General features: G+C 34.8%; 2 protein-coding genes across 2 annotated transcripts; one reads left to right on the plus strand and one right to left on the minus strand.

Annotated features, from left to right (window-relative positions):
* Positions 1-353: 353 nt before the first annotated feature.
* sbspon (somatomedin B and thrombospondin type 1 domain containing) lies at positions 354-6,287 on the plus strand. The gene is made up of 5 exons (XM_079409778.1): positions 354-1,009; positions 2,394-2,588; positions 3,121-3,196; positions 3,484-3,660; positions 4,838-6,287. The coding sequence occupies exons 1-5, from the start codon at positions 781-783 to the stop codon at positions 4,953-4,955; spliced, it is 795 nt and encodes a 264-aa protein (XP_079265904.1). The 5' UTR covers positions 354-780; the 3' UTR covers positions 4,956-6,287.
* On the minus strand, positions 4,921-9,109 carry LOC306865261 (telomeric repeat-binding factor 1-like). The gene is made up of 10 exons (XM_079409777.1): positions 8,870-9,109; positions 8,665-8,751; positions 7,595-7,719; positions 7,417-7,503; positions 7,175-7,324; positions 6,697-6,800; positions 6,394-6,432; positions 6,120-6,217; positions 5,744-5,811; positions 4,921-5,632 (listed from the first exon to the last, which is right to left on the minus strand). The coding sequence occupies exons 1-10, from the start codon at positions 9,039-9,041 to the stop codon at positions 5,474-5,476; spliced, it is 1,089 nt and encodes a 362-aa protein (XP_079265903.1). The 5' UTR covers positions 9,042-9,109; the 3' UTR covers positions 4,921-5,473.
* Positions 9,110-13,306: the final 4,197 nt, after the last annotated feature.

Consider the following 13,306-nt stretch of genomic DNA (forward strand, 5'->3'; position numbering starts at 1 on the left):
TCCTGACTTTGATTGAGTTATGGTTGTATACTGATTAGATAAGTACTAATTCAATATCCTAATTATCTCACCTAATCACATTTCCATCACTCCAAAGAGGAAACGTTGCAGACATACCACCGTTAATTACCAAACATAAAATGAAGGCTCTCTGTGGGAGTTTGCATATAGCAGAGGTGGATGCGCTCATGTATTGTCTGCTTTTGTGGAGTCGATATGAAGATGTGACAGCAACCGGGCCGTGTGCTGCCCCAGGCTTTGTAGACTGGAGCAAGGCCAAATGTTCACATTCCTCTCACTGTTTCTCTGCTGTACAAGCTTCAGAAACAGACTGGGCACTGATTTGAGATCAGTTTGATGTGGTACAACAGGCCATAGCAGCCAAAAGAGCAGCATACTGTAGAGAGAGAGAGAGCTTTCACACACCCTTCACTCAGACAACATTTCCCCACCTCTCTTTTTCTCTACCTCGTTCACTTTTGTGTGCTGGAACAAGGGCAGAGACGCTCCAGACGGATTTTACAGATACATCAGGGTGGAAATTCAGTTCCCCTGCTCTGATTGCCACAGAATAGCTTATTCTTTCAGCCCGAGCTGTGTTTTTCTCTGGGCATACAGAAGAGTTGTTTGGCCACAAGAATTCCAAGTCACAAGGATTCCTCCGGCAAGCATGACTTCACCTGTGACAGATTCATTTCCTCTCCAGGAATTAGACCTGTGGCACTGACTTCAAGAGGAACCGACGACAGAAACAGGGACTTTTTAGAGTTCTTTTTGGAAATGATGGGGTTGTTGTCACTGGACCAGAGTGCACTTCTGGTGGTGGCCGCTCTTTTTGGGATGAACCAGTTTGCTGAAGGGGGATGCTCAGGAAGGTGCTGTCAAGGTACAGATTTCACCTGTGTCACTACTGATTGGAGGATGGACCATGTCTATGGGACGTGTTATTGTGATGAGAGGTGTTTAAAGACTAAAGACTGCTGCTTTGACTACCCAACAGAGTGTCCAGGTATGTGGTACAGTAACATTTTGGCTGATGACTGGGCAATTTTTTTTTCTAGTACATATTTACCAGCACATATTTTAAATAGTATAAATATAAAATGATCGATTTTATACATCAATGTAGTTCATTTAAATAGTACTGTGGTAGTAATGTAGACTTTCATTCAAAGGAATGGTTCACCAAAAAATGAAAATCTGATTAAAATGTACTCACCCTCAGACCATCCAAATGAACATGAGTTTGTATCTTCATTGGAACAGATTTGGAGAAATTTAGCATTACAACACTTGCTCACCAATGAATCCTTTGCAGTGAATGGGTGCCGTCATAATGAGAGTCCAAACAGCTGATAAAAACATCACAATAATCCACAAGTTCTCCACACAACCCTGTGAAGTGTTTGTAATAAACAAATTCATTCACCCTCTATCCATAATATTGGTTTCTCCAGAGAAAATGTTGGCTCGTCTGAATCAGGAGACAAATATGCACAGCTCAAGCACCGTTTATAGGTGAAAACAGTCCAAAACCGTTCTAAACAAATATGCCAGTGGATTTTAATGTGAGAGGATAGACTCGTCACCGGAGGAAATGTTATTTTGGATTATGGATTTTGGCCAAAAGCGACAGTTTAAAGTTAAAATGCCTTAACGATAGATCTGTTTCTCAAAAACACCCAGCTTTTCACTTCACAAGACATTATTTGATTAAATGGAGCAATTTATATTTTAGGACAAAATTTATTCCTTTTATACATACGCATCAAAGTATTCAGCAATGCATGAGCTGTCAAATACAAAAATATTGAGCAAAACAGAAGAATTCAGTTCTGTCATGTATCCTGTACAGATCTGCCAGAGCAGGGTCTGTTTTACACTGACCTGTCAAATCTACACTGACTCATTGTTAATGTAGTGCCATTCAAAAACTGATGTAGGCCTTAGTTTGATGTAGTCATTTTCATTTTTTATAGCACTAATAATTCAAAATGATTTAATCTTCCTCTGTCTACCACAATATTTGTGTTATATATCTATAATGTATAAAGTAAAATTGTATTCATTTAAATGACTTTTCCATGTCCAGAAATCACATTTTTAAAATGTGACTACCTCAAATATAATAGACTTGAGGTAGCCCAAAATATCCCAAAATATAAATTTTTCAAGACTGGGAGAATCCTGGTTTTTCCAAAAAAAAAAGGGTTGTTGAGAAATAATGATTTAAAATAAGAAGTATCTTGTTGCATGTCTTGAGAACAAGTATACACTTGGATGTTTGTTAGGGCCTAGTGGGCCCCCACTGGTTTGAACTGCAGGATAGTGTAGATCTGTAAAAAAACGTGCTGATCTTGGTCCTGTTTCTCACCTGTGGGTTGTGTTTTTAGCTCAGCCGTGTGTAGTGAGTGAGTGGAGTCATTGGAGTGGGTGCGCACAACCCTGCCAGCCCTCATTCCGGGTCCGGAGACGTAGCATTGAGAGACTGCCCCAAAACAGCGGACAGGCCTGTCCAAGGCTGGAGGAGCAGGCCGGATGCATGGAGTATCAGGACCACCAGGGACAGTTTTGCGCTTCTGTGCAAGGTATGAATCTGAGTCAACATATACAGTATGTTGGCTATATTTTAGACCCAAATGCAGAACAGATATTCAACAGTGTAATCATTTTAAAGTTTTTCAAAGACAACATTTGTCTTTTTTTTAAGAGCTCTTGTGAAAATCACAGTACTATTTACAGAATATATTTTTACAGAATATACTTGTGCAAACTGACGGCAATGTTTCAGACATTCAATTGCATGTTATTTGCAATTAAAAATGTATTATAGTATACATTTATATTAAATGCAATTTGCTGAACTTAAGTTTTTTTGACCAATTTAAGTACAAATTTAAATGTAATTTCATAATTTTATTGACTTTGTATGTTTAAAGTGTTCTTTTAAAATGTCCTTCCTCTTGCTTATACTGGCAGAAGTTAAAACACATTCTGAAAAACACAGTACTTCAATAATAATAAAAACAAAACAGGGATTTTTTATTTTTATTTTAATGGTTGATCACTTAGCTGTTGCTAGGTGGAACTCAAACATGGACTGTGTTGGATTAATTCCAGGAGCAGCATTTATAGCAACAATGGAGTACAGCAAAGGCAGAACACGTGATTTGTATGGGGCCCCAATGGATGCTGGGTATGTATCACCGTAGATTAAACAAGCACAAAGACACTGTTCATGATGAGAATTTGGGATGAGAAGCCCGTTTACTCATTTCAACAAATAGTTCATTACTTTAAGCCACAAAAACACAATATTCACAATATTTAACTTCATGAAATTGCATTTTTATATCTTGTAAATGTGACTTAACTTTGTATTTTTGTAATTGGGAACCGGAATAGTGCTATAACCTCACAAGGTGACTACTTCTTACAATTAACAAACTTTTAAGTCACTTGATGATGGCGTGTGCTCCACAGTTTCTGTATGGAGTTCAAGATGGAGTCTCTGACAGCACAGTGCATGTTGGAGAACAGACCTTTCACACGCTGGATGCAGTACTTGAGGGAGGGCTACATTGTCTGTGTGGCCTGCCAACCTCCGGCGATGAACAACCACAGCCAGAGCTGCCAAGGAGATGGGAACCTAGCTGAGAGGTAGTGTACCCATAATGCCACAGTGTTATTTTTTTTAGAGAAGCTGATTCTGATGCAGCAACAATAGCACATCATCTTCTGAGTTTACATGATTTCATGCTGAAACAACAACATAATTCATGAGACATTTGGCAAAAGACTCTTGTGCCATATTAATCTGTCCTTCATCACCATTGTGAATGGATGACCTCTGACCTTTAGGATTTCAATGTACTACTTGAGGCATATGGATGTTTCTTCAACTACAGACTTGATTATTATTAAACCAACAGATTTCAAATTAAAACTGGATTAAAACCCTTTTTTTTATGCCTTCATTGTTTCTGCATACATTTTATCATTTACAAGGCCCAGACTTTATATTTAAAATACGAAAATTGGTCATAAAAATAATGGTTTTAGACTTACAGTAATAATCTAAAAATGTGAATGAATGTGTAAAAAGAACCATTTATACGTGACTGTCCCTCAGGTGTTGTGCCATTTCTAACATGACCAACTATTTCCTCCCGTATGTTTTTTTTTTTTAAATAGAGTACTTATTTACAAAGGAGAGCTTGAGATAAATGTAAACTTTTAAAAAAATTTTTAATAAAGTAATACTCTTATTCAGCAAGAACCCATTAAATTGATCAATTGTCAATACAGACTATTATAATGTTACGTTTATTTCAAATAAATGCTGTTCTTTTGAACTTCACATTCACCAAACAAATCCCGGGAAATCAAATGCATTAGGTTTCCACAAAACGTTTAAATAATGTAGAATTTTTAAATAAGTCAGCATTTCAGACTGATTTCAGAAAGATCACTAAAGACTGGAATAATGCCTGCTGAGTCTAAATAATCTTTGCAATGACATTATATTTTAAAACTATTAAGACTTTTTATTTTAAATTTCACAATCTTATTTTTACTGTATATCTGATTAAATAAATGCAGCCTTGCTGAGCATAAGACACTTCTTTCAAAAACATAAAAATGGAAATAAAATAAAATTTTAAATGGTATAAACTATAAAACTAGCCATTGCATGACAAGTCTCCTTTATATATCATGGAATGAAATCAAACAAAATGCAAATGAAGTGGAAACCACATAGTTGAAGAATCACTCATAATGTAAAATACCGTTTTTGTACCTGCCATCTGATGGTAGACTCTTCTGGTCTTGGCAGGGAAGAGCTTCTACACTGGCAGGCGGTGGGAAGCCCTTGCTGCAGAGGAACATGGAGGAAAGTACAGAGACTACAGCACTGCTCCTGTCCACAAGTGCACAGCTTCATTTTCATTTAAACACACCTAGGATGTTTCTTCATCTTCCTTGTTAAAATCCACAAATGAACAATATGTTCCATTACATAATTCAGAAAAAAAAGTCACTTTCACATACATTTATTAAAAGCTCTTTAGTTTTTACAATTGTATCGTTTCAAACTCTTTTCCTGTGAAAATCTCTAGGAACAAATTTAAAGGCTCACATTTGCCTCACTTGCATCCTCTACTGGACACATTTTAATCTTACAGCTCAAACAAAAAGCAACAGAAAGCTTTTTTTCCAGCAGCGATATTTCTGCTAAACAGTTTTCACTTTTAATTTACAAAACGGTGCTGCTGAATTCCAAACTCACTTTGTGAAATTACAGGCATGACAATGGAATTATTCACTGAACTCTGAAACACGTGTGTAGAAATGCTTTATGTAAACTTAACTGAAAAAAAGAGAGGAACACTCTTTCAAAAAGTGACTGAAAACAGCTTAAATACTGAATTCTAATGCTCTTTAAATACTAAAAGCAGAAGCTGCCAGCAGCTCAATAGCCTTCTGTTTTCTTCAGGATTCTCCATCTGTCCTTAAGATTAACACCGGTGCGGTTGTCAAACTCAAAGTCATTCAGGATCATTCTCCATTTGCCCTCCCCGTACTTCTTCACACCTGCTTTCAGCTTCCTGTCTTCTTCTGCGGTCCATTTCTGAAAAGAACAAACATTAAGGCAGTTATTATGCGTACAAATGCTTGTACTGCATGCACGCACACACACACACACACACACACACACACACAGACAGAGAGAGTAACTCACCCTTCTAGGCTGGCTTGGCACACTAACATTGCTTTGCAAATCTGAACAGACACTACTTCTGGAAATTTCTGTGTGGATAAAACAGCATTTATTAATGATTAGAGATTTATATTAGGAACTTCATGTTCAGAGTTTTTAAAGAGTTGTTCTAAACTTGTACAATGTTATTTCTGTGGAACACAAAAACTGAATTTTAATGAAGTTTATGGTGCACATTTATAAAAATGTGAGGTTATAAGAATGGAGAAGATCTACAGTATGTAAAGTATTTTTGTCATGGAAAAACAGGAGTGTGAGCACGTTTTTAGTTGACTATCCTTTTTAACAACATGCAATAATGATTCAGTAAAGCAATATACATTAAATGAGAACATACTGTAAACGGAGGTTTTCTTGCATGTGGTTTGCTCTTTCTTGGCAGTTTCAGGTTTCCATACATTATGAATTTGCTTTGAAAAAAGTTTCCTTTTTGGTCTGTGTGTGAGAGAGAGAATTATTTCAATTTCATGAATTTGTTTTCAATTAAAGCAATTAGAATTAAGACAACCAAATCTAGTATATATATTTATTTAATGCTATTATGGCGACTGTAAATGTTCATATATATTATAAGTGTATGTCGCAGATAAAATGACTTTCAAGGCCCTCACCTGATATTTAGCACCAGTGGATCCACCGGTTCCTCATTTCTGTATGGAAACACCACAAATCAACAAATAATTGATTAGATTTAAAATATTTTTATTCAGACAAAAAGATTTTTAGATATATTTTTATTCAGAAATTTCATATTAAATGAAAATTCACAAAAAAAGTCTCTACAATTAATGACTATTTTAGAAATATTGATTTAATACATTTATAAATGACCAGAAGCAGATAAATAAATAGTGAATTAATTTTATTAACAGACAACTGCAGTTCAAAATTTTGTAGATGAGAGATGGTTTTACTCTTCTGGTTTGTTTGTGCTGGATGGAGTCCTTTCACTTCCATCCTGTTCAGATGAGGTTTTCTCTGATCTCTCATGACGGGCTTGAACCACTTTTAATGCTGCCTAAAACAAACATACACACAAAAAATGGTGAGGCACTTCATCGTAATTTCTTGTAATATGCAGCAAAATACACAGTCTATAAATCACAAAGTAAACCATTAGCGGCAAGCAAATCTGCTCTTAAGAGCTCAACATCTCCTCTTTACCTTTATTAGGTGGTTATTGAATATTGAGGGTGAAGCTAATTGCACAATTTCCATACCATACCCTCAGGAACACACCACAACTCGAAGAGATCATTAGGCAAATACGGTAAACACATTGAAACCACAGTCAATGAAGCCCATTAGGACTTTCCCACAGGATACAAATCAGATTTTATCATTAGGCAGATTTGTTTTTTGAAAAGCATAAGAAAAAATAAGTCCTCATACTTCGAATAAGAAAGCTGAGGAACGTTCATGGTTGAATGTGTTGAGGAACGTGTCAATGTTCTCCAACAGCTGGTCGAAAGTGAAGTTCATCAGGAGCTGATCATATGCATCCTTCTTACTCACAATGGTGGTCAGCTTTCCTTGTAGTTTCTGTTAAGATAAGGACAGACACAAAAATGATGTTAATTTGCTGCACTGTATGAAAAAGCACGTTAAACTGTAACAGGTAAATAAATACACACCGCTGGTAACTCAGTCTCTTTTTCCAGCCACTGCAGGGTTTCATTTGCCATCTTTGAATGTCCTTTCTTCACACACACAGCGACAGACTTGGACACAAAATGAAAACAGAATTGTCAGGACTGAATCCCATTCAAACTCTACAATGTGAAACATCAAATCACTCTCAATCATAAATACCTGAACAATCAGTAGCGTCTTGATCTTAGCATGCAAGTCTGAATCAGACACGTCCTTTAACGACTCCCAAATCGGCAACGCTGACATCAAGGGAGTCATTCGAGAAACATGATCATAACGGACTTCTGAAATACACAACACAAGACATGTTGGATTAGCTGACGGAACAGTAACTGTTTTGTTTACATTTGTCTTTGCATCTTAAAAATGAATTCTGTTTTCGTGATATACCGAATTCTCATGATCCATCTAGATGAGGCTTCATCAAAATTGTAAAAGACTTGTGATAGTGTAAGAATGAGTTAAAAAAAAATCAGAAAGGTTCTTCAAAAAATGCCATAATTTTGCAACAAAAGTGTGTTTATCATGAATTTATAGCTGTCATCAGGGTTTCAAAGTGTTTTACATATAAGGCAAGACACTACAGGCAAATAACGGAGCACTTCAAATTCCTCTTTATATTCCTAAAGTTTTAACAGAAAGGTTTGCTCCTTTATCTCCTGGTTTGTATTAAAACAAAATCCTAAAAATCTTTTTTTTTTTCTCTGGCTGTTGATTTAAAGCATTTTCTGATTTAAATGCCGATAGAGAAAGATCCAAAATCCTTAAATTCTGTAAAAACACAACTCAAATATTTCAAAAAGAATCAAGAATTTTGAACCTGGCTTCAGATTTCAGTTCTGGAAATTCCTGCAAACGTGTACATATTTAATTGGATAATTTGCATTAGTATACAGAATTCAGAAAACTTGCAAAATAAAACTAATGTCTGAATGTAATGTGAGGAATAACTGGTGGTGGTATCTATCAGTCACCATTTTTACTCTATACAACTGTGGTTTCTTGCTTCATTAAAAAAAAATCATTCAAATTTCTAGGATTTTTCCAGGTTTTTCGTGACCATGACAACACTGCGTTTTCATTATAGATGTAACGTATAATGTCCAGTTATTATTTCAAATGACTATAAAGCTAAGCAAGGTTCATACAAAGAAAACGTGTAAACGAAAAGATATAAACATACATAGCTAATAATAATAATAATAATAATAATAATGTGTTGACATTACCCAGGTTTTCCCCGTCCATCACTCTGGCAAGGAAGCAGCAGATCGTTCTCTGAATGGGATGATCCGACTCCAGATCATCCACTAAACCTGTGGAACAAACAATAACAACAACTGAGAATAAAGTACAAACATCTCCAGTAAGATTGCATTACTCATTATAATAAAATCTAGTTACTACACTCAAAACACATTAACGTAACGTTACTTTCAAATAGTTTCAAAGTTTTACGAAACTCCAGCGCAGATCTGTCTCTGAAGAGCCGACATAGTGAGGCGAAATAATAGTCGATCATCCACGAGTGGACAACACCCTCAACTTCAGTTACATTTATTTTATCAGTCGTGCTGGATATTATCTCACTCGACGACCCCTCCATCTTCTTGTTTATGTTGAAAACAAACTTTCCCGCGAGCGCTGCCTGGAGTTTATGAGACGGTCCTGACGCAGCGCCACCTGCCGGCGCGGAGGAAACAACAATAGGAACGTTTTATGGTAATAAAAAACTTTTCTCAAAATTTCACAACTACGTAAACAACAGTTACGAGGCGTATTTTACATGTAATTTTGATATTTTGCGTTGAGCTGATTTTGATGTGTCCGTGGGACATTTGCTATTTTCGCAGGTAACGTTAGGCCTCGCTCCAACATGAAACTAATCATTATTTTGGTGGGAAACCTTGAATTTGATGAATTATGTGATGTGTTGTGCATGTGGTTTGTGTGAATCTAAAATATGACATCCTGGTCTGATAAAATTAAAGAACTCGTTAAAATATAAAAAATATAGTTAAAACATACAAAATTTAGGCCTAAAAGAATGTAAGTTTCATAAGTTTATCTTCTTATTTCCAACCTGTTCGTTATATCATGTTAATTATATTGTACGTGTGTAGATAATAAATACATTACATTATATTTCCTTTCATATATATGACAACATAAGCATTTTCAATGCAGCTCAGTACTACCTGACAGGATTGACCTGTACACTCTATTATATACATAAATATTTTAGACAAGCATATCAACTATATTAAAAGCAGAATCTTAATGGCTAATCAATAAAATCCCTGAATTAACTTTAAATTGAGGATTTGGTTGAGATATTGCTTTCAGAGGAAAACATAATTAAATACATTTAGAATAGAAACAAGTCTGCAGTTAAAATGATGTACAAACACAAACTCTTAAGTATTTATAAATGAGGCTATATTTTCCTGTTCACTCCCTCAAAGATTGAGAGAAAATTTGTGTAGAAAAGAAACTAACACTAGGTGTCACACTAGTTCAACCCCATGATCAGGTTTGTTAGTGAACCCAAGCATTAGAGATGAAGGATGGAATTTGCTCAGATAAGGATGAAAACCAAAGCTGTAGAGCTCTGTGTGGAATTCACTACTGTAATTATGACACATTTTGTTAGATTTTAATAAAAGATGTTAAATGCAACATATACAGAGCAAGGTATTGAACATAACGTTGTTTAAAAACTATTATTAAAATGATATTATTTTATAGAATAAATAATTTTGTATTTATAAAAAAAATAAGCAATGAAAGAATTTTTGAATGTAAGTAATTCTCTTTTTTAAAATATATACCAACTGGAAAAGCACCCTTGTGAGTGGAATATATAGACCGTGTTTGATGGGCAGGGGGTCTTAATATGGCAAAAAGCTAGTTTATCATGTATAATACCACCTTTTTTAAAATTAATTTTGGATTTACAAAGTTATTGACCTAGAAAAACGTTCCTGCTTTTGTCTCAGGCTGTGAAAGCACACACGATATTAAGTTTTGTTACATACCAATCATGTAAACATGTTAAATATCTCTTGTTTTCTCTACGTTCAACAGGAAATACACCCAAGAGTGAGGACAGAAGAGACTCTTGAAGAGCCGCAGGTACACTTTCAAAATTTTGGGTCTGTACAAAGACTTTTTTTTTTTCACCAAAGCTGCATTTATTTGATCAGAAATACAGTAAAATTATATAATATATTTTTTTTCTATTTCAATGCATTTTAAAATGTAATTTATTTATATAATGGCAAAGTCCAGTCTTCAGTTAAGATCGTTCAGAAATGTATTTAATATCCTGATTTGGTGCTCAAGGAACATATCTCATGATCAGTTTTGAAAATAGTTAATATTTTTGTAAAAACTGTGATTTACTTATTTTAAGGATTCTTGTTTTAAATGAATTTTCTTTTTTAATGTCTAGCAGTTGTGTAAGAGGAAAAGGCTTGAATAAAGACAGCAGATGGAAGTTGCAGTTATTTACACATTTATTTGTTATCCTGCATATGCTAGTAGACTTAACATAGACAGTGCAGTTTATTTTACAGAAATGTTGACATACATGTACCATGATAAAGTGTTCTGTGATCACATAATTGTACAGATTACTACATGCATTCAAAGATGCTGATGTGTGCAGAAACAGTCTGCAGCTTAAAGGTGTCTAAGGACATTGAGATACAAGATAACATCATTAAAACAAACAAAAACAGAAAAGAGGCAGAAGACTTGAGAGGAAGATATACAATGTAGCAAGGATGCATGGGAAAACAGGCTATGAGACATGGGATGACACATTCATATTTAACCTCGCTTTCAAACAACAACAAAAAAAAAACACACTTGCCATGACGATATATATCACAAATGATCATGTGATGAGAAACATGCTTGTTCACAGTCCATCAGCTGTTAGAGTTCATTTTACCATTTACACATGAGCAAAGTCACACAGTCCCAAATCCCTTTGCATCTACTGCTCCCATAAAGGCTAATGGGATATGCTTCCATAGTCATTTGATGACATGCTACAGATAAACAAGCAGTTGATTGCCTGGAGCGAGTTATGAAGAAAAGTTTAACAGTACTGACTTTGAGCCCCACTCATTTTCCTTTATTCAACTGGTGCTAAATGGTGTGAATCTTTAATTTGTGCAATAGCTGAAACTGTAATTTCGAAATGCCACAATGCACATGAGAATCTGCCATTGACAAATAAAAATACTGGGATAGCAGTTATAAATAACTTTTATGTTATGAGCTGTTCAAATGATCAGGGCTTTGAAATTGTATTTTTGAGCATATGCAAGAACTTATAAGACATGAGACATTTCATTATATCATATGAGCATTTCGTTTAGCTTGTGTTGGCATCACTTAAAGGGGCAGTTCGCTAAAAAATTAAAAGTCTGTCATTATTTACTCATGCTCATACTTTATTTTTATGTTTAGATATTTTGAAGACCGTTTTTGTCCATATAATGATAGTCAACACTTAACCCATTTACTTTCATTGTATGGACAAAATATCAACTAGGCCTATGCTCCACAGAAGAAAGAAATCCATACATGTTTGGAGGTGAATAAATGATGACACAATTTTCATTTTTTGGTCAAGTATTCCTTTTAAACAGTTGTTGCTGTGTATGGGGTACTGAGGAAATTGTAGCAGCTTTAACATGCTGAACAAATATTTCACTCTAAAAACAAAGTCCATTCATTTACCATAACAGAGGTGCCTACAGGCGGTGCGAGCCAGGCACAAAATGTGTTACAAAACTTCATTCATTGATGACTTAACCCTCAATATTTATATACAGCATCGCCATATAATATTTGGACACTTAAATTTCATACAAAATATCACACTAAAATTTTTTTTTTTCAAAATGAATTGTACTTTTCTTTATTTTTCAAATTGAGTAATTTTTCAATGCTTTTTCCTACCAGTTTATACTGTACATTAATATTTGACAACCAAAAAGTGTCCAAAAACATCCGTCTCTTATTTTTGTTAAATGTTTTGATTTAAAAGTGTGCTTGCGCTATGTGTCTTTAAAATAAATTCAACTTAATTTGATATTTTGTAAAAAAAAAATATCATACATTTTGTCCAAATATTTTTGGGGCAACTGTATATGAGGCATATAACGCACAGCAGGGAAGCTGACCATCCTGTGGGAATGCATGAGATGGGCCATTATTCAACAGTCTGTCAAAACGGAAACAGGCATGTGACGACGTTCTTTAAAAAACAACGATAACAAAAGATACAAGATGATGTGTTCTTTAAATGAAGAAAACATAGACATCCACCATATTAGAAGAGTAGTGTCGTAGAAAACCTGAGAACTTAATATTACGCATATCTATTACTTAAAGACCTGATTTCCCCCCCCCTATAAAAAGTATAATTTTCTGTACAGTGCTATATGAACAAAGCCAACTGATTTGTAGCCTTCTCATAAATGTTTATGAACAGGCACGCATAATTTTAACCACCATATGGCAGGAAATTGTGGTCGTGCAGAATTTTGGTTTAGAAAAAATAGAACCACTGTCAGCATTAATTAATAAAACAAAAATACTTTTTATGAGCCCATTAAATCATTTCAAGAGTTTGTATTTCATATTTCAAATGAACCTGTTTGTAGACATTTATAAAAGACCCTCCTGGTCTAATTTGTCAGAAGAATCTTATTTGAAGAGTATAACCGGAGTGATTCTGACAGCCACAAAATATTTTTGTAAAACGTCAAATCTTTTTTTTTTTGAGTGGTAACATTGATATTTCAAATATTAAAGATATATCATCTGAAAAATACAATTGAAGTCTCTGCC

The sequence above is a fragment of the Barbus barbus genome (assembly GCF_936440315.1).
Source record: "Barbus barbus genome assembly, chromosome: 46".
In the NCBI taxonomy this organism is placed as follows: Eukaryota; Metazoa; Chordata; class Actinopteri; order Cypriniformes; family Cyprinidae; genus Barbus; species Barbus barbus.